Source organism: Myotis myotis, unplaced genomic scaffold (assembly GCF_014108235.1).
Source record: "Myotis myotis isolate mMyoMyo1 unplaced genomic scaffold, mMyoMyo1.p scaffold_m19_p_8, whole genome shotgun sequence".
In the NCBI taxonomy this organism is placed as follows: Eukaryota; Metazoa; Chordata; class Mammalia; order Chiroptera; family Vespertilionidae; genus Myotis; species Myotis myotis.
Window position 1 is genome coordinate 12532290 of NW_023416390.1, and position 22253 is coordinate 12554542.

Consider the following 22253-nt stretch of genomic DNA (forward strand, 5'->3'; position numbering starts at 1 on the left):
AGGTGTTAGAAAGAAAATGAAATCATTTGTTTCTAAGATGCAATGGAAAAGAAAAAAAATCAATGACACTTCCTGAATTTACAATTAATTATGAAGTGCTTTCTTAATGTATTCTTATCAGTAATATGTAGTAAACAAAATCCTTAGAAAAGATTTTAACATATTGTTAGATGAATATTGCAACTGAATTTTTTAATGTTCTAAAATACACTTCAACAAATGAATATAGTAATTCCAAACTGATATTTTCTGATATTCCTCAGGAATATAGATTTTAGAATAATAAATAATATAACATATCTAATCATATCAAAAGCTGTGTATATTCTGATGACGTTAGCTATAGTAGCAAAATGTCATCATGCTAGTTACTTAAAAAAAATAAAATATGATCATTTATAAATAACTTACCATATCCTTTTAAAATTTTACACTGGTCGCCAGAACCGGTTTGGGTCAGTGGATAGAGCATCGGCCTGCGGACTCAAGGGTCCCAGGTTCGATTCCGGTCAAGGGCATGTACCTTGGTTGCAGGCACATCCCCAGTGGGGGGCGTGCAGGAGGCAGCTGATTGATGTTTCTCTCTCATCGATGTTTCTGGCTCTCTATCACTCTCCTTTCCTCTCTGTAAAAAATCAATACAATATATTTAAAAAAATAAAAATAAAAAATAAAATTTTACACTGGCGAATGTTAATTTAGATTGTGTCAGCATTTCTTGAAAATACTGTCTACCCAATTGGATACTGATGGAAATTAAATGTGTACCCGAGAGCTAATATTAATACTGTTATAACAACCATACAAAACTAGTATTAGATATTATGTCACTTTTCAACAAGATACTGCCTTTAGATTTCTATTGATAAGGACTCTCTAAAACTTAAAAGAAAATCAGTATTTCATATGACATGATTTTAAGTAGTTTGCTATATTTGTTTTCTTAAATTAAATGCATCATCAAAAAGGCACAACACTTTATTTCAGCTTAGGAGAGACCAAAGAGTAGAAAAGTCAGTTGATTTTCTCAAGGTCGTACAAAATCCAGATCTCCAGACTTGCTCTCACTCCATTGCTCTATCTAAAATAGAACTTTTCCCAAAGGTTATATAGTATTAATTTACTGGTTCTGAATATTTATTCAATTCAGGCTGCCATATAGCAGGAAGAGCAGGTTTAGGCCTGATATTTTGGTTGGCATCGTTTTCAGCAGGTAGCCATCTGCTACCTGTAATTGCAAAGTCATCACCTTTTTTTTTTCTGCAAATAACAGCTGATGCCAAGCTGTTGCCGGAATGGATGCTCCTGAAAAAGAAATGAACTGAAAAACCGGTGGCTCTTATTGTCTCATTTCCTGTATGTGTTAATAAGGGTGTTTATAAATGTTCTGGGTGATGGCACAGGACAAGCGGAGGCTGTTTCTGATAGACAGGGAGAGTATTTACCCAGTTGTCCTGAGAAAGTCTAATGGCTTTTGGCAGAAGTGCAGCGGTAGAGCTTTGTGAAATACCAGAGGGGTTACAGTACAGGCCCTTTAGCTTAATGAAGCTGGAGTAGAACGCAAGATCATCCCAATGTCCAAAACGTGAGGGAATATACAATGTGATCATCATCATACTTCATTTTCAGTGGTTTGGAAAACAGGTTGACCCTCTAGACCAGCAATCACCTTCTCTCACTTCAAATGAGGAAAACTCACTGGAGTTTATTGATTTCCTCCCTTCTCCCTCCTAGTTCTGACTTCTCTAGCATAAGCCTCCTAGAATAGTGGAAAGAAGGTTGGACTTGGATTCAGAACACTTGGATTTGAATCGCAGTGTTCTCTTTTTATAACTTTGAGCAAGTCCCCTCAATTTGCCTCTTGTGAATACCTATTTCACATCAAGGTTATGAGGATTAAATGACATTAAAAATGGGAAAGCTCCTTGTAAAACACACACCATATGAATGTGTAAATGGTCATTATTATTATTATTTTGACTAAAACAGAAAAGCTTAGTTCAACAATGAACTTTTATAAGTTCATGGTCAACTGTTCAGTAACTTAGTGAAATAGTTGTGTAACTTTTTTCTGCTATCCACTAGTATTATAGAAAGGAAATTTAATTTAAAAACATAAAAAAATAGTATGGACGTGGAGACATGAGCCAATAAAAGTTAAGAAGTAATGAGTACAGGCTGAAAAAGCACACTTAACTCAACCCATGTGTCTACATGTAACTGGGTATAGAGCGTGTCAGACAAGTGTCTGACTTCATAATGCCATATGGTTTCACTGTGAGAGGGGGTGGGGTGAGCTAAGGTCAGAGTGGTATACTCAGTTCTTAATTTCCTTCCATTTATTGGTTTGTGTCATTATTTTAAATTAGAATTTACATTTAATTATTTACTAGGACTACTGTAATTGGCTTTGCCTCCAATTTTTTTTTTTTTTTTAGAAAAATACTGCCACACCTGTTGTTGAATTAGAAACCTAATCTAAGCTAGAACACCCTGAGTACAATATAGTGGCTGTTGTATTAGATAAAGCCTCAATAGATTCATTGGCTATCACAGCACAGGGTGCTAAATGCTGCTTGTATGGAGGACTATTGGCTTGCGCAGTAAAACACAAACAAACAAAAAAATATATTTATTTATATATATTTATATAAATATATATATATATATATATATATATATATATATATATATAACTGAGTTTTGGCAGGTAAAAAACAATGTAATTTTATTTTTTTAAAACTCAATGTGGTTTTGTTTTATAATTAAAGTCATTGAATCTCTTTGATTTTTAGTAAATAACAATAGTGTAGCTCAGTTTCATAGGAAGGACAGCTAAATATGAGAGAGAAGAAGGAAGGGATGGGTCAAGAGAGACACAATGTGAGAAGAACTGATGTTTAGATCAGAATGCTAAGCTGGGAGCGTGGTGGAGGCCATGTGATGCAGTGGGAAGAATGGAAGGCGGCCAGGGAGAGGGTGGGTTGGTGCCTGAATGATTCTCAGAAGACCAAGGAGCAATTTCTACCCCTCTGATTCTTCGGGACTATGGATTTCAGCCTCCTTTATCACTGCTCATTAATGCAAATTAACCTGTTTATCTCAGCTTATAACTCCTCGACAGCATTAATCATTATATCCTGAGAGTCTTGGTCTCAAATGAGACAGCTAATGCAGCCCACCAGTGTGGGGCAAAGTGGGTTATGAGGGATTCTTTTCTGAGTCTCTCATACTCTGCATGAAATCAAACTGGAGGAATCCATTCCTTCCAAGGAACAGAGAGGCAGGAATGGTGTGCCAGGGACCAAACTCATAAAATCAGTCAGTTTTACATTTTACCAAAATTACCTCTGACACATGGCTTTTAGAGTTGGGCTTATACTGTCAATAAATTTTTCATGGAGAGTTAGGTTATTTAGATCAGCAAGGGTCACATAGCATGCTCCAGCTGTAAAATGCCAGCTACATTGCAACCCAGTGGCCTGAAAGAATTAATTCATCTCCCAAAATGTGAAATTAAATCCTACGGAGTAGCATTACATGACTGATGATGTACCGAATTAAATTAAAGGAAGACTTGAATGCTTGTTAAAAAAATATCACTTACATAAACTAGTTTAGAACCACATGTGAGTCTCCTAATGGATCATGTTATTGTGAGTCCACCATAACAAAACTCCAAAATGTGAACTCTCAGAGAGTTGTTGAATTTAGGAAAGAAACACTAGTTTGTTCTATTTCTTTACTTTTATATTTTTGCATGTCCAAGAGTTCAACTTTTAATATTATGTTAGATTAAGGTAGGATTAGTGCCTTAAAGATTTTCATTTGAATCTCAGATCCTTTATCAAATAGCAACCTTGGCCCCTGTCCTCCTCCACACAGAATGAGGTTAAATTACTAACCTACTGGAACTAGGGAGTGAAGCGTAACACCTCACCACACACTGGGCCTGTGACCCTGGGCCTTCCCTGAATGGGTGGTATGACTGTTTGCAGTTCTCTCTCTTGCATCCGCATACTGTATCCATCCAATATGTTTGCAGTAGAGATCTCAGTGTCACTGCTGTACTTCTCCTGCTGCCATCTCGAGATGACATGTGCTCATTCAGCCAGCTGAGGCCCTGGCAGCAGAGGCTCCACTTTGTGGCTGTTCCAAACAGGAAGATGGGTTTCCATTTTTATTAGTGGCAGCCCTTTGTCCATGGCTGACCCTATTCTTCACCCATAAAGTGTGCTCATAATCTTATTTAGATTTGAGATGTAATACAGAGGGGCTGTAAAATAGCCCTCGAGGCCCCTATAGAAGGAGATGACAAAGAAAAACAAGAGGACCAGGGAAGAGGAGATGGCAGCTTCTCCACACCCAGAAAATTCCTTGTGGAGAAGGTCTTTCTCACTCTGGGCTACAGCTAGTTACCCTGACATGCCACAAGGAGCAGGGAAATCCTCAAAAGAGAAATATCTATAATAGACATGAATTTAATATCTTCTAGTTTTCTATGTAGTTACTACTGATATGTAGATTTACACACACACCTATCTATCTATCTATCTATCTATCTATATATCTATATATATAAAAGCCCAGCGACCAGAACGGTGGAATGACCAGAACAACCAGAATGACCGATGGCTATGATGCGCACTGCAGCAGCCAACCAGCCTGATCCGGGCCCTGATCGCCTGCCCTCCCCAGCCAGCCCAGCCCCTGATCGGCCACCAACACCCGATTGTGGGTAAGGCCAGTTGGCCAACCACCGACGGCCCTTCCCCCATGCTGGCCCAGCCCAATGGGTTCCCATCGGGGCGGGCTGGCTGGACCCCACCCGTGCATGAATTCGTGTACCAGGCTTCTAGTCTATATATATAAAAGCCTAAGTGATCAGTTGATCACTCACTGTGACACATACTGACCACCAGGGGCACACACTCAATGCAGACGCTCAATGCAGGAGCTGCCCCCCATCCAATATCCCCACTCAGATGACCAGGATGAGCAGGAGCAGTTCCTCCCTGGCCACCTGCCACTCTGCGCACTACTACAATTTTGGGGGATATTGGATGCTGATTTCAGCCCGATCCCTGCGGGCCATGCTGAGGGACCCCACCAATGCACAAATCTGTGCCCCGGGCCTCTAGTATACATATAAAATTCAATCCCTATCTTTCTATTGCTGTAGTTCTTTCGCTTTCCTTTCTTTTCCAGTCCCCTCCCTTCCTGACTTTAAGCCACAACCATAAAGCACCAGGAGCCACCAGGTGTCCTCTCTGAATCCAGAGTGGTTGAAATTTCAGGCACCTCTTCCCAAAGCCCTGCCTTCTTCGCACCACTGCCTTGCTCAGAAGCGATGTGTGGGGGTGCGGGTACCACTCCAACCATATCAAGTTAAGGCCATTGGAAAGTATTCAAGGCCCCTCCACTGGCCGCCCCATCCAGTGTTAGCTCCCACACTGCTCCTCACACAAGGCCAGCTTACACAAACACACAGCATCTATCCTGCCTTCTTGTCAATTCTCTCTCTCCTATCCAAATTCTACTCATTCTTCTGACCCAGTTTCACCCCATTTTCTCCCCACATCCTTCTGTGAAGGGTCTAGGCTTATTGATGTGTCCAGACTTTTAATTGCTGTTTTGCTCTAAGCATGTACTGACCATTTGCCCTGGCCCTACAACCTTGTCTCATACGCTTCCTTCCTGAGCACATAGAAGACACTCAGCACATGTTTGATTCCATTAACAAATAGGACCAAACTTCCTTCTAAACGGAGCAATAAGATCTGTGCTTAAATGTGAACTTTTTAAGATGCAAATTATTGAAACAGGCAGTAAGACTGCAAAAACATTACAATGAATAACTCATCCTCTCCTGTTACTAACCATCAAGTCGCCCCCTTGGCACTAACTGCATATTGCGGTCAGCTGTGATGCCCTCCTCCAGACCACCAGCCTGTTGTATCCTCTGCTGCACTTAGCCACCGGAGCCCTTTCTAAGTTTCCTACAAGCACTGGAAATGGGACTGTAGATTCATGCGCCCTGGGTAGGCATTTATGTCTATTTGTCTTGAAGGGATTTTTCTCTTTTGAGTGAGTTGTATTTTTTGTCCCTTTTTTTCACTTAGGATTTAAATAACAGACAGTTGCCTGAATATAAAGCATCCTTTTTTTCCCCATAAATAAAAATCAGTACTTACTTCTGAATAGTTGCAAGTGGAGAAATAATGAGCATATTATTATTCAGTAGTTGCACTTCAACCTAAATTTTGCATTTAGGATTCTCGGACTCTTCATCCGCGGCATTGAAGAAAACAGCAGGTCCAAGCGGGAAGGACTGTTTCAGGAGAATGAGTGCATTGTAAAGATCAACCACGTGGACCTCGCAGACAAAACCTTTGTTCAGTAAGCATTCTTTTCATTGTTTTATATACTACATGATGCCTAGAGTGTTTACAATCATTGCTGAGCTCATTATGATCAAAATTCTAGGTAAAATTTCCCTCAGTTCCCTTTGAAGGACCCTAGACTACCCATTTTTAATTGCAGCTTACATTTCAGCACACGTAAAGCCCCTGACAGCCCCAGGAATGAATGGTAAACTGTGGAATGGAGCAAGCCTTCCCAGCTGGTTGTCTTTCTGGGGCATCTATAGATGGGTTTGTTTTTCCTGGGATATGGGTCAGTTAAACTGGTATTTAATGACTCTTCACAGACTGTTAGTTCAGCTTATTAATTAACTTACTTGGTATAAGCAGTCTTCCTTCAGCTAAATATCTGTGAGTGATGTCTGTGAGGACTCACTGAATAATAGGAACAAAGGGGGGGAGGGGATTAAAATACTCTCCCCCAAGAAATCATTTCTCTGTGAATGAAAATGTGATGGGAATAGGTTTGTTCACCAAAGATTTAGAAGATGTAGCAGCCTGCATGTATTTTTTATTTTTTAATGTTTTAAATATATCTTTATTGATTTCAGAGAAGAAGAGAGAGGGAAAGAGAGATAGAAACATCAATGATGAGAGAGAATCATTGATCTGCTGCCTCCTACACACCCCCTACTGGGGATCGAGCCCACAACCCAGGCATGTGCCCTTCACTGGAATTGAACCTGGGACCCTTCAGTCCGCAGGCCAACACTCTATCCACTGAGCCAAACCAGCTAGGGCTGCATGTATTTTTTAAATGTATGTTGGCCTTGCCTTGGGATTCTGGAGCAAGAAGAAAAGTGTGATGAATACTTCCTAGTAATCATCACCAACGTCTTGTTTCTGACCAAAGTAACTCATAATATGTCTTCCCTGTGGCCATTAGTTGTCAGTATACTCTATGGAGGGAAGGGGCCAGTGGTTGTGGGTTTAGGGAGCATCAGGTTTAAGTGTGGAAGAAAAGGAAACCTTAATTGTCTATTTTTGAAAATAATGAATAATAGATAAAATTATAGTCATTATTAATAATGATATTACTGTCTTTTACAAGGACTTGATAAGTATGTAAGACAGACATTATCATCCCTATTTTTTAGAGGTGGAAATTGGGGCTCAAAAAAATTCTGTGTGGAGTTAGTTGAGAACAGAAACTGACTCCTGATCAAGGACCTGGCCGGGAGAGTGGGGTTGTCATATGCAGTCTTCTCGCTCCTCCACTACCCACGTGGGCAATTCAGCACTTCGGAAAGATGAGGGGGCGCAGAAGGCAGTGGGAATTATGATTCATTATTATTTGGTGTGGTTTCTGGTAACAGAGGCCTGAAATACAAGTAGCTCATACAAGATTAACATCTATTTTTTTCTAAGGAAAAAAAGTATGGAGGTGGCAGTCCAGCGTTGATGTGGTGAGTCCACCATCATCAGCGTAGCAGGCGTCTTCCCTCTTTCTGCTTTACCATTCTTCTTGTGTGGCTGCTGACTTTCCGCTGTGTCAGGCTCACAGGATGGCTGCAGGGGTTCCCTCCATCACTTCTGAGTTTCAAAAAATAGGAAAGAGAAATGGGAGAACAAAAAAGTCTCTGCCTCCCAGATAATACAGCTTTTCTCTATGCCTTCACTGTGTCTCACTGGCAAGAAAGGCTGGAAAGGGAGTAATGTTACCTCATCATAAGGCATAAGGAAGAAGGAGAAGGAGAAGGAGAAGGAGAAGGAGAAGGAGAAGGAGAAGGAGAAGGAGAGGGAGAGGGAGGGGGAGGGGGAGGGGGAGGGGGAGGGGGGGGGGGGGGGGGGGGGGAGGGGGGAGGGGGGAGGAGGAAGGAGGAAGGAGGAAGGAGGAGAAGAAAAAGTAGTCAGAAATTTGAGGAGAAATATAAAGTGCTAAGACAAAAAAGTAAAAACTGTAGGTAGTCGACAACAGAGTGACCAGAATGAACAAGAGGGTGCATATGGGATCAACAACCCACTATGGCATCCGGCTCAGCCCGCACACCTACCAGATGTCTCTATGAGGAAACGTGTGTGTCAAAACTGAACTTTGGGAACACAACTCATGTTACAGAACACCTATACTTTAGAATGAAGTCCTAAAAGGGAATTAATTGATAATCTGATCAATATACAAAACGATTTTTTCCCATCTAAAATTAAAGCTTGCTTTGATATTTACTTCAGTAATCATTACTGGATTGATTTAGAAATGCTTAAAAGCTGTGGTTTTCTAGACAAGTTACTTAATCTCTCTGGGCCTCAATTTTTTTTCATTTTGTAAAATGAGAGCTAATTTTACTGAGCTAATATGGTCATTAAGAAGATTGAGAGACTTGCCCAGCTGGTATGGCTCAGTGGTTGAGCATGGACCTATGAATCAGGAGGCCATGGTTCAATTCCTGGTCAGGGCACATCCCCAGATTGTGGGCTCGATGCCCAGTTGTGTGTGTGCAGGAGGCATCCAATGGATGATTGTCTCTCGTCGATGTTTCTATCTCTCCCTTGCTGTTTCTGGAATCAATAAAAATATATTCTTAAAAAAAAAAGAAGATTGAGAGACTAATGCATGTGTAGCCTAGTACAGGGCACCTAATGGGCAGGACATGAGTGGTAACTAGTATTCAGTTAGCAAAGTCAAGCTCATTGAGTAGTGATAGCATCTCCTATGCTAATGCTGTGCTGCTCCCATCACTGTGATGCTGGCGTGCTTTAGAGATGGCATTGTTAACCTCAGTTCTTTCCACGTTTCCTTACATGTTTCCTAACTCTCCTTCAAGGGCTCAAGACGTCTTCCGCCAGGCAATGAAAGCTCCCTGTGTCCTCCTCCACGTGCTCCCCCCTCAAAACCGTGAGCAGTACGAAAAATCAGTCATTGGACCTCTGAACATTTTTGGTAGCAGCGATGGTGTTTCGAGAACAAAGCCACCACCACCTGTCCACCCAAGATCGGGAATAAAGACCGTGAGTCTCACAGGAACAAGCAGCCCCGAAGAAGATGGGTCACCTTCCCTGCAGCAAAGCAAGAGCCCCCGAGTACCAAGAATAGGGAGAAAGCCATCCTCTCCCTCACTCTCCCCTCTCATGGGGTTTGGCAGCAAGAAAAATGCAAAGAAAATTAAGATTGACCTTAAGAAAGGTAATTATTAAATTATGCTTAATAGCATTCTATTATTGTAACGTATAAAATTGGTTAAGAGAAATGCATTAAGGCTAATTTTGTTAATTCTCCCTTCATTTAATTGTATCAAAGAATGGATTTAAGTGTATACTTAGGTAACACATTTCTGAAAACTAAAGTACTTTCTTATTCATCTCTTCTTGTGAAGAGTGTAAATTATTTTAAACAAGAAAATAATAGACATGCTGGGGAATGGAGAGAATCATTGCAAACTTGATAGACACAGAGCAATACTGTAACACAAGTTAATACTAAATAGACACTAAAATTCAATTGTTCCTGTTTTGAGCAAGATTCATGATTTTTGAAACAACCTTAGGCCAAGCTCAAAAAAACATATGTTTTTGGTTCTCTAACATAGTTTTGGACCAGCAAAAAAAAATTTACTCCTCAGAAACCAAACATGTGACAATTAGTCATATCATTAATTCAACATTGCAAGCAATTTTTAAAAATATACTTAATTTCAAAGGCATGTTTAACCTTTTATTCATCTTTTCAATCCTTCTATCCACTTCAGATGCAGATCAATGAGACTCGATCATGGGTGTACATACATATGTATGCAATATTATCATAAACATAAGCATTCATGCATTTCCGTGCCTTTGTTTATTTTGTAACTTCCCTTCCCCCACTGCAGACTTCTACAATAATATGTGATTTTCAAGACTCAATTCAAAAGAAACTAAGATTTCATAGATTCTTGTCTAAATTAGCAGGTCATTTAATGGCCATAAAGTAGTTTTAGAATGCTTGTTAACATACATTCAAAGCAAAACCATGTACCTTTAATAGAGATTATTCTGAAAGATCCTTTGGTCAAAATTGCCTCTCCCGTAAGAATTCTATACTAGAAAGAAAATGTATTGACTGAGAGGCACAAACAGACCAGTGTGCTTAGCAATTGGGCTTTTTATATAAATGCACAATTTGTGCTTTTCTTACAAATTACCCAACTATGTATAGATATAAGGCTGTGTGCTTTGAGGATAGATGAATCAAAAGTAGAATGTGGCCTTAAAAAATCCATCAGAAAGCCTTGATTGTAAAAATAAAGAATATAACATCACAGTTGCACTTTGGGAAGATTAATCTGAGAGCAAAAAGATACACCAAAGACGAGGCCAAACAACAAAGTCTCAGCAAAGGGTGCATTGCATGTGTTCAGATATAATGTGTACGCCTTAGTAGCTGCCTGGATGTAGGAGGGACGAGAGAGAGGAATTACAGTTATTGCTGAGAGTTTCAGCGGGAGTAACTTGCATGATGGAGATGCCATTTCTAGAAATTATAAATTTATGTAGATGAGTATGTTTGAAAAGGTCGGGTCTGCATCAGAGAACAGGTTCGTAGTGACGTTTGAAGAGCTGGTGAAAGTATGCGCATGGTGATTTCTAGAATGCCGGCACCAGAGAGACTGGAGCCAACAACGACATTCAGGTGCCATTTATAGGGAGAAGATGGTTTGAGCCAGGACCTGGGTCTGGAGGAAAAATGGTTCCAGGACAGGTCCTTGGAGAACATCTATTGCTATGGGAGAACAGTGGGTAAGAGAGAGAATGACAGATATGATATGATCAGAGTGGTAGGAAAATAATCAAAAAATAAAGATACAGAGACCAAGGGGAGAGTTAATTTCAAGAAAATGATTGCTAAAAAATGTCAACACTAGAGAAGGGGGAAAATTAAGAATAGGAAGAATTACTGGGTATGCTCACAGGTAGGTCACTGGTGATGGAAGACTGAAGAAGCAGTAAGATTGGAGTAAGGACTCTTTAGGATAGAGAAATCTGAGCATACCCTTAGATAGAGTGAAAAACCATATCCTTACCGAGAGCTTGAAGATGCAAGCGAGCGGGACAGGAGCAGCAGGAGTGAGTGAAGGGACAGTGGGATGCAGCGTACAAGGGACAGATGCGCGGAAAGGGGGCCATAGGGGAACCCGCTGAGTGAGTGCTGGCAGAGCTCATGTCCCAGGGGCCTTTGCTTCTAATGGTTAACTGAGAATTCAGTCTCCCAGGTGTGTGGACAACTTGTGGCATTTCTTCTAGGGCCTTAATAAACCAAAGTGTTACATGTCTGCACTTGGCCCTAAATCCGCTTTGATGGCATCATAGCCTGTCAGAAACTACAATCTGTATTTGCAACTAGAACAACTGAAACTTATTTAAAACATTTGCTGGAATGTAACTATTTCACTTGTTCTACATGAGTCTAAATTAGGTAGCGTTTAGTGCGGGATCGAATATGATCTTATTCCTCTTATGATGACCCTGTGTTTTCCTGGTCTTATTCACTAGGCCCGGAAGGACTTGGTTTCACTGTGGTCACCAGAGACTCTTCCATACATGGTCCTGGTCCCATTTTTGTGAAAAACATTTTACCAAAGGGAGCAGCAATAAAAGATGGCCGTCTGCAATCTGGGGACAGAATTTTGGAGGTAAGAATTGAAATTAATATCTTCAATAAAGTATTTCTTGGTGTTTAAATAAGTACATAAACACATGTATTAATACTTAAATTTTGAATATAATATATTGAAAATCATTACTGAAATACAAGATAAAGACTTTAATTATAAAACTCCTTAATAAGCAGCCTAACTTAGTAAGCCCCCAGTGATGCCAGTGATACTGGGACAAGTTACCCTGAAAGCTTTTCTCTGTCTTCTTTGTCTTACTTTAACTCTTAGGGTCCTTGGGGAATTTGGATCAAATCTAAGAGTTGCTTTAATTAGGGGTAAGATTTTCAAGGTTACACCCAAGCCCTGGTAACAATTTCTTTAAACTTCTTTCAAAAATGGGGCAGCCTGTCTTGGGTTGATCTATGCCTCTAGAGAAGAATTTGGAATTACCCAATGCAAGAGGCTTTTTTTTCCCTCTCATTTAATTTTGTCTGATAGAATCATCTCCTCAACTCCTTGGCAAATATATATTGTCAGCTTACCTTTCAAGAAAGCAGCTTCATTGAAACTGCTGGTTCCGTTTAACTTCCTCATGGCATAGAAGCAACACTACATCGCTCTGTCGGCAGTTCTAGATCATGAAAGAAGATGTACTGAATGACAACGCAGCTGCAAATGAGAATTCCCAATAATCTATGATGACCTGATGACTGTAATTTTCCAAACATGGAGAACGCTATAGAATGTTAACAAAAGACTCCTGTTCCCAGAGGGATTTGCCACGTGATAATAGTCCATTTCTGCTTCCTGCATGAGGCAGAAAATGGTGCCAGCTAAGCATTTGAAATACACCTTTTTCTTACTTAAAGAATCATTCTCTGGTATCTTTCAGTTTGATTTTCTCCTCATAAGACTGTGAAGTCTTAGGAGAAACTGCTCATATTAATTACTGATTCTCTGAGGTTGTCCAACACCTTAATGAGTGATGGTTGGTGTGTTATTGTTATTTTAAACATGGTTGGTTTGGGCCCATGTTTTCACTAATGACTTCAGATCTTCGTGGATTGTGGGAAGTCCGTTTGCTGCTTAATTTCAAAAACCAATTAGGGTAGAAGGAGATGGCAAGTGCTGTAATTGTGATGGTTCCTATGAATGTCCTCATCAGGTGAATGGCAGAGATGTCACTGGCCGAACTCAGGAAGAGCTGGTGGCCATGCTGAGGAGCACCAAGCAGGGAGAGACAGCGTCTCTGGTCATCGCCCGCCAAGAAGGAGCCTTCCTGCCCCGAGAGCTGGTAATGTTCAGGCAGAGCTTACTGAACTCAGTAAACTCCTAACATCTGGAGGAGGACATCTGAGTCCCAGGCTTCCTTCACACCAAGAGTGCTTTGCTGCACTTGGGGGGGGGGGGTGGTATCTCAGTTTTAGGATGTTGATGCAAGGAGTTGGATAAATGTTGCCTACTGGTGCACAAGACCCTTTTAAGGAAGCAATTTGACAATACTCAGCTGAGTAAAATATACATTGAGTATGAGCTATGTGGTGGGTCTTATGCAAAACACAGATAGCAATAACGTCAATGGCCCTGCCTTACTGCAGTTTGCAGTCTAAAAGGAAATACGAATGTAATAAGATATTCAAAATGGTGATGAAGAAACTGCTCAGTGCTGCAGTAACATATAACAAGGGAATTTAACCTAGTCTTGAGGGCTGGGAGAGGTAGCTAGAGAGAGAATATTTCAAAAGTCTTATTAAAAATGTATACCTTTTGACCTTTCGAACTCTACCTCTGGTAATCTCTCCTAAACTGATTAGCAACTATGTGGGGAAAATTCGTGGACATATATTTTTTTCCTAAGTCCTATTTATTGTAGTGATATAGTGTGTTCTGTACAACCATAAGGTATTCGTTGGGTAAATAACTAGATAGCTTCTAAGGAAATATAAGAACTTTGAATAGTCTCAGTGAAGAATTGATAATAACATGAGAAAGCGTTTATAGTATATTATTAAGTTAAAGAGCAGGGTATAAAATGATCTATGTCGTATGATCAAATTACATTTTAAAATCTTTTTTAAAAATAACTGAAAGGAGATGTACCTGAATAGCTTGAATTATGAGAGAATTTTATTTTCTCACTTTTTTACAATGAACACAATCATTGTATATATTTTATTATTGAAATATTTGAGAAGGCTATATAGAATCTTCAAAGGACTTTTTATGGCTAATAACAAAGAGAAATAGATGTGATAAGAGGATTTTTTATTACCTCTTGGTTTTTATTTTATTTCCTTTGAATCTATATAAGAAATTACAAAAGCACATATGGGTAATATAATAAGTCCCCAGAGTTAGATCAACAGAGGGCTAGTTGAGAAAATTGAGGATAGTTAGCTTGAGAAAGAGAAAGTTCAGGACACATCATAATTGTTATCAGATATGTAAAGAGTCATTGTATAGATTAGAGAGTAGTCTTAATCTATTTCTTTATTTTATATTCATTAATTTACTTTTGCATTAAGTTAACAATTTATTGAGCATCTGCTGTGCACTAAATAGGAGGTTCTAGGGATGCAAAAATAAAACTCATTTTTGCCCTTATTGAGTTTGCATCAAAACAAGTAGTTGGAAGTGATAATGTTCCAAGAACTTTCTAACTATTGGAGCTGTCCAAGAAGGAGATGGGCTGTATAGGATATTGGAACAGAGCCTGCCTCACCACCTGCCTAAGATGCTCTCAGGAAAAATCCTCACATTGATAAGGTGATCAGACTAGATAACCTTTACGATATTTACTCTGAGCCTAAACATGAGTTATGTTTGAATAGACAGCCTTGCTGAGTCACCTCTCTCATATATTAATGCTCATTATTACTGGCCAAAGGACTGCCTTCCCAGCATGATTTTTGTGGCATGGAGTTTCCTTTCAATTATTCCTTCTCTTTCCCATCATCTTATACATTCTTCTAGGGAAATAGAAAAAGGAAGAATAACTAGTGGCATAAACCACAAAGACAGCACTCCCCCCCTCCTTTCCTCTATTTGACTCTTCTATATCCAAGCATTTTGGAAGACAGAATCTGGAATTTCTATCTCATCTCCTTGCTGAAGCTCCTTACTTTTCTTAAAGAGAAATGCTGAAGAAACTTGGAGTCTAAAATTTTCCCCCTAAAATTTGATAGATTTTTCCTTCAATCCTTTATTTATCCCAACATCTTAGTGTTTTGCTACAAAAGTTGAAGTGGAAAGAAACAGTAAAAAGGGGGCTGCATGTGGACATGGTAGGAAGCCCTTCGCTTCCTGTCCATTTCTTTGGTTACTGGGGATAAAGACTCAGAAAACCTCAGTGGGATTAGGCAGTACTTGTTTCAGGGACAGGAGAACAAGGAAAGGAGTTTTATCTGTGTGCTCTGTTGAATAGGGTCCTGGAAGGAGCAAAACCCTATGTAGAAAGAGAAACTTCCCAGTCGCCCCCTGTGCATGCAAAAGAAACAAATGACAGAGCTCCAGCTGGAAACTCAAACCCTCACATGCCCCTGGTTCCCCATCTAACAGTCCCTATGCCCTTCCCCTTCCCCGTGTGTCCTCTAGCATTCCTACCCCCCACTCCTACGTCCTTCTTCTTACAAGCTCCCTCTTCCACCAGGTAAGGGGGAAAAGATGTTGAATCTGTCCCAGTTTGAAACTCTGAATACATTTTCAGGCAAAGGCAATAACATGTGAAATGTAGCAAATGGAATAATAGAAGGTTCATCCTAAAGGGCGCTGGAAGAATCTGTGAGTCCAGCTCTAATTTTCAGTTGAGAAAACAGGTTCATTGTTATTGAGTAACCTGTGCAGTCCCCACAACGAGCATGAGCTAGAGGCCTAAGTTTCTTAACACTTAGAGTCACCTCTGGAGTTCAGCTCCCTGTCCTCAAAGTCTGTATTCAGCACTTACTGTGTGATCTGGAGCTGGTCACAATATCATTCTGAGGCTCAGTTTCCTCATCTGTACCTAAGATTTTTGTGAGGATTAAAAGAGATAATACATGCAAAGCTTTTAGCCTAATTTATGGCCGATTGTAATTTATTGATGTATGTTAGCTATAATTATTTCTTCTTGTACATTACCACTTCTGTAGCACTGTAAACATACTACTATACTTTAGATTCATTGTGGAGTAAATAAATGTATGCAGTTTTGCCTGGGATTAACCACTATTTCAAACATTGATTTTTTTTTATTATTTTAAAATGTATTTTGGTATCCAAAATACAGAATTGCAAACAAGTTTTATAACCAACCAAGTCCATAATTCAGGACAGCCTGCATATATTATTTCATTTTCATTTAATAGAATTTAGCAAAATTTGATTTCTATCCCAGAAAGTGACATCATAGCCTGAGCCCACCAGAGAACATATTAAATTAATTGTGCAACGACAAGATTGAGTGCAAATAAATTATTTGTTCTCATTGTTTTTAGTTTTATACAAAATTTGGAGGGCATATGGTTAGTATCCATCCTCTTAGAATTCCCTGGCAAATCATCTCAACTCTTTTAAAAATATTTGAATTCTAACTATCCAAGTATGTTCAATATTCTTTGTAACCACAGCAAAGCAAGGGCCTTTGAGGCTTAGAAGCACCTAAGTAATGTGGACCCGGAATCTTTGTTCTGGAGAACTATGGCATAGTATTCTCCTTCCAGCCCGAAGGCCTGCCTCAGGTGCTAAGGAGCATGAACCATGCAGCAAGTTTAAAGAGGGGTCATGCTTGGCCTGCACAGGGCTGTTTCAAAAGGAATGACTTCATAGTGTGGCATGCACTGGACTAGTCGAAAGAGCAAAATGAAGAACACTGTTCCTTGTGATAGATCTTTGTATTTTTCTTCAAGAAAAAATTGAAGATGGTATCGCTTCGGCCTCTTCTCCCTTCTTGTGATTGATGTGCACACTTGACTTTCCATTGAAAATGTGGCAGGGTGAAGGAAGGACAGCACTTCCTGCTTTTGTCTTGTTCTATCTCCTTTAAGACAACAAACTGTGTTGATTGTTTTCTTTTCTGAGAAGCTGTCCCCTCCCTTTTGTGAAGCCTTACTATTTCAGAAGCTCGTTCCCCTTTCAGCAGCACAGCTCTGCCTGTTTTCTGACAGTTAAATCTTCCTTGTTTCCTTGTTATCACTAGTTTATTGTCAAGTCTTAACACATACAGTCAGGGGACTGTGTGGTCAGCAGCGATACAGGAAGCCCCAATATAGGATGGCCTCTCGGATGTGACCCTCTGTCACGCCAAAAGGCCTTGGCATCCATTTCCTGGTCATTTCTCCGCCTGCCACATAAGACGTGTGTGCTGAGCTCATGCATTGGCTGGGCCATGTCCTCCTTCCAGAGCTGTTGGTTAGTATCACGAATTTAGCAGCACATATAGCCAACCCTCTTTCCATTCGTGGCAAGCTGGGTTCAAAATCAAATGAGAGGAATTTATGTAATAACATTACAACTACTTAGCTCTTCCTGGTATCTTTACCAAAAGAACTGTGCGTCCCAGATAATCCTTCCAGAATCCCAGCCCAAAAGATCCTTTGATCTCCTCGCCCCCTGACAGGGTGGGAGTTTATTAAAGAGGTGTTCACATAAGGAACGTTTTTGCAGAAGGAACTTGGAGATTAGTGTTGGTAATAGAATCGGAGGGGGAGACTGCTGTGTCTGCGTCTGCACTTGAAATGAAAACTATGCTACTTAATCGGTGGTTTGTTTGGTCTGTTCAGTGACAGACTGGTCTACAAGTTCTTTTCCATCCCCGAGACCATATATATATTTTTAAATGTTCATGCAAAGTGTGGGATGAAGCCATCTTTCCATTTAGGAAAGATTCTGAAAAACTGAAGGTTTTATCTTTATTTCATGCCTTTATTATTTTTTTAAGAGCTTCAGAGAGAGAAAGAGCGACACTGTGTTACTGTCCTTTGTGTGCATGTATGTGTGTGTGTATGTATATGTCTTCTTTCATTTCTTGAGGAAAAAGGAATATTCTGCCATTTCTTTGTTAACCTCTTTAACGTTTCCTATTCTGACCTACTGCCTTATCTTTAAATTATCCTGAAAATCACAGCAATCCCTGGTGGGTAAAACCCGCTGAGAAAATTTCAAATGTATTTATAATTTCTACCTGCCAAGTGTGCCTGCTATTAAATGACAGTCTCTGCAAGTGGGATTGACTTTATTTCAAAGAAGCAAGTTGCTCCTGCCTGGCAGGATTGAGATCCAGAAGTCAGCCATGTTTGTCATGCTGATTTGACCTTCACTTAGGAATAGTGCTCTTGCTGAGAAAAAAAAAAAAAAGTGATGCACACAGGTGTGGAGGCTCCCTTCATAGCTGCTGTGCTTAGAGTATTTCAACACTTCCTGTTCACCAGTCCCTGCGACCACCTCAGCCAATAACATGTGGACCCAATTCCTTCCTGGTTTTCTCTGTCTTCTTAAGTGAAAAATTCACATCTTCAAATGTCAAATTATTGAACATCATAAATCATGCAAGAAATTTTGTTTGAAATTTTAGATGAACCTCATTTAACTGATATATTATTGTACTCCCTTTGGCTATTGGATTCAAATGATTCCATGCTTAATTAACCAAGGTACTTAAGGAAGAGTGAATATGATAGCAGCTATTGTGGATAAGTAGCAGAAATTAAAGAATGATTTTAGAATGATTTTTCTATGTAAACCAAAGTCCCTGGGTTATGTTTTGAAATTTAAATTATTATACAAAAATCAAGATGTATTTTATGGATTCTTCTAGTAACACAGTTCTTGTGCTGAGATATAGTCTCCATTTCTGCTTTCCTCTATAATAATTTCCATTTCCGTCTTACTGTTTTTCCAGTCAACCAATTTGAGTTTAATCCAGTCAAGGCTCTGCGACATGAACTCCAGAGGTGAATAAGATGTGCTTCTGTCCTAAGGGAGCTTCTAGCCCATAAAGAAAAGAAAAGTGATGAGTTGATGAAATTGGGCAAATAAAGTGTTGCAGTGATTCAAAGTTGGGAACCAAGGACACCTTCAAAAACACGACAGACTTGCCCTGGCTGGTGTTGCTCAGTTGTTTGGGCATCGTCCCATGCATTAAAAGATTGCCTGTTTGATTCCCATCTACTGATTGGCTGAATGGTCTAAGATACCCCCTGAGCCCCCATTTCTCATCCCTAATAAGGGGATCGGACTATTGTCAACTTAAGAGACTCTGCATTAAATGAGATGCATGTAAAGTACTTAGAATAGGACGCAGAATGGGATTCAACAAATGTTATTGTTATCATCATTGCTCATCTGAATGGAGAACCATAAGTATGCAGTTAGGGTTGCCCACCCATTGGTGACTGAGAGAGAAATGAAGGTAGAAAACTTTAGTTTGGGCATTTGATAGATGTTAGGGTGATGGAGTAAGAAATATCAATAATTCTAAAGTTTTGACTTTGGATGTTTAGGGCTAGCATTAAGAGATGTATAGGTTGGTTTGGAGGAAAAAAACAATTATTCTCTCCTAGAATTGTATTCCTTTCATGGATTTCACGCTGGTCTATGACCCTGGGGTTGTCAGCACATTTTCTTTCTCCCTGCTCTCTAGCCATCCCAAGCTCTTCTCACCAGTTTAAATGTTACCAGGGCCCTCTCCTTGCCACACATTTGCTATGAGCCTCCCCCCTGTCTAGGACACCCCTTCGCTTCCCTTTCACCTCACAGCTTCTTAAGATACCTACCCACAGGTCCCTTCCTTGGTCACAGCTTCCTCGACAGCCCAGGTGTTGGTTATGGAGCCTCATTTTGTTTTCCATTCATATTCAGGCCTCCCCTCATCATGCCCCTGAATCGCTCATTGCTAAATTTTCTCATGTAGACCTTAAAAACTATAGAGAAGTAGCAGTTAAGAGCCCAGGTTCGGGAGTCTCAGGGCCTGAATGTGAATCCCTGCTTTCCTATCCTATTCACCTCTCAGTGCCTCAGTTTTCTTATCTGTCAAGTGATACTGACAACACATAATTGTGAGAATTAACCGAGCATAGATGCTAACACATGGTAAATCTCAAATAATGTTAACTCCTGTTATTTCCTGTGCCTGGTGCAGGCTATATGCTCAGTAAATATTTGTTAACTGAATAAATGAAATCTCTGCATTGTTAAAGCAGATGACAGAAGACTAAAAATGTATTGCTAAAGGGCCTATTACCCCTAACCCATACCTAACCTTTATCTAACACATTATCCATTTAAACCAAATAAGAATATATAGAGATTTTCTCAGATTCCAGAGCATTAGCAACCTTTACAGCAACACATGACAGAGAGAGCAGGGATAGTTAATATTGAATAAAAATGACAATTTAGACAGTTTAAGTTATCAGAATATTTGCATAATCTAGTACAGTCTACTTGTAAAGATATAGGAAAGTATTATTACCTCACATTTAAAAATATTAGAGGTATTTTAAAGTATTAAAAGTATTTTTAATGTTTCAATCTTTGGCTACAATAACTTGTGAGAACAGTGGTTCTCAAAGTGTGGTCTTAGACCAGCAGTACAGTATCACCTGGGACCTTCATATACATGCAAATTCTCAGGCTCCCTACTGAGCAAAGGAATGGAAAACTCTAAGGGTGGGGCTCAAAGAGTTATTTTAACAAGCCCTCCAGATTATTCTGAGCTCACTCAAGGTTGAGAAGCATTGGAATAGTGGTTCTATTATAACAGCATAAGGACTACAGGGTAACTCAGTGACTAGCTGACTAGCTTCAGTAATCACATTTTCAACTTTATCTTCCTATAGCAGTGGTTCTCAACCTGTGGGTCGCGACTCCTTTGGCAGTTGAACGACCCTCTCACAGGGGTCGCCTAAGACCATCCTGCGTTTCAGATATTTACATTACAATTCATAACAGTAGCAACATGACAGTTATGAAGTAGCAACGAAAATAATTTTATGGTTGGGTCGCAACATGAGGAACTGTATTTAAAGGGCCAGAAGGTGGAGAACCACTATTCTATAGTCTGCAAACAATGTCTTGCTCTGTGAAAAATTGGCTGTGAGAAGTTTAAGCCCCGTGTCTCTTAGGCCACGTGCCTTCATGTTGGCCAAGGGCCAATGCTGAGCACAATCCAGTTACTCAACTCAATTACACCTGATTCATTTAGGCAAACTCAATTGTACTTGACTTTTTCAGGCCCATTCAATTGTGCTTTAAAATTTTCACACTCAATTTGATTGTGCTCCAAATGTGTTACATGCCACCTTGTAACTTGTAGATTTAGACACTTACCAGAGGGAGGTCTTTATAGGGAAGCTTAAAAGATTGTGTTATTGCTATTTGTCTGCAGTCACACCAATTTCCCTTCTCCCTTCCCCTTTATCTCCAACATGGATGCTAGAATGTAAGAGATGCTCCATTGGCCTCTTACATGGACCATACCCTACTGTCCCCCACGTACTGTGGTTGAACTCATGGCAAAGATTATATAAAGCTCCTAAGAAAGTGATCCTCATTTTCTATCACAAAGCAACTATGCTTAGTTCCCATTTATTTCATTTATTTTGTCTGTTTTTAGATAGGACCGATGGGGCACGGAGGTATTGGCCCTTTTCAAAATGTACATTGTTGATCAAAATCAGAAACATTTCTCAGTAAGACTTCCACCTCACCAAGATAAGCATCATGCCTGCTCTCACTTGTGCTGTGCACAGAGATTCTCTAGGTCCTCAATCTCTGCCAGTTTTTTGAATGCGTTCAATAACCCACAAGGCTGAGGGATTAATAGTCATTTGCTACTCCCTGGGAAGTACTTATACCTGAAAGAATTTTACTGAAGCCTTGTCAGCAAAATCTAGTCTTGGTAAAATGGATGATGATAAATGCTCTGGTTCAGCATTATTAAAACAGATGGAGGAAGTGCTGGCCGCTTTGCCTGGTTGTATGGCTTCCAGGTGTCAGAAGGAAAATACTTAATGGCCTTTATCACGAGCCTGGTTTTGTTGGAGGGTGGAAGGTGGTGGAAGGAGGAACGCTCCATGCTAAAGCGAAGCTCTCTTGACATTTCAGAGGATCGGGACCTAATTACATTCTCCTACAAAGTTACAGTAAAACCGAAGAGCCGTGAGAGACTGCCATAGTCTCGTGGCACAAGAAATATGTCTTATTAGTGGCCACTGTGGCCATTATTAGGCTTCTGAAGGCTGAAAAAAACACACAAGAAGTTTTCAAATATACATGTTTAAAC

The 22253-nt window shown here is 39.9% G+C and overlaps 1 protein-coding gene across 4 annotated transcripts in view; it reads left to right on the forward strand.

Annotated features, from left to right (window-relative positions):
• PARD3B (par-3 family cell polarity regulator beta) overlaps window positions 1-22253 on the forward strand; it is a 916117-nt gene that overhangs the window by 467873 nt on the left and 425991 nt on the right. For all 4 annotated transcript variants that reach the window (XM_036319101.1, XM_036319103.1, XM_036319104.1 and 1 more), the window contains exons 7-10: window positions 6274-6399; window positions 9188-9546; window positions 11892-12031; window positions 13161-13289. In XM_036319101.1, the coding sequence (XP_036174994.1) occupies window positions 6274-6399; window positions 9188-9546; window positions 11892-12031; window positions 13161-13289 (754 nt within the window). The remainder of the gene's footprint in view (window positions 1-6273; window positions 6400-9187; window positions 9547-11891; window positions 12032-13160; window positions 13290-22253) is intronic.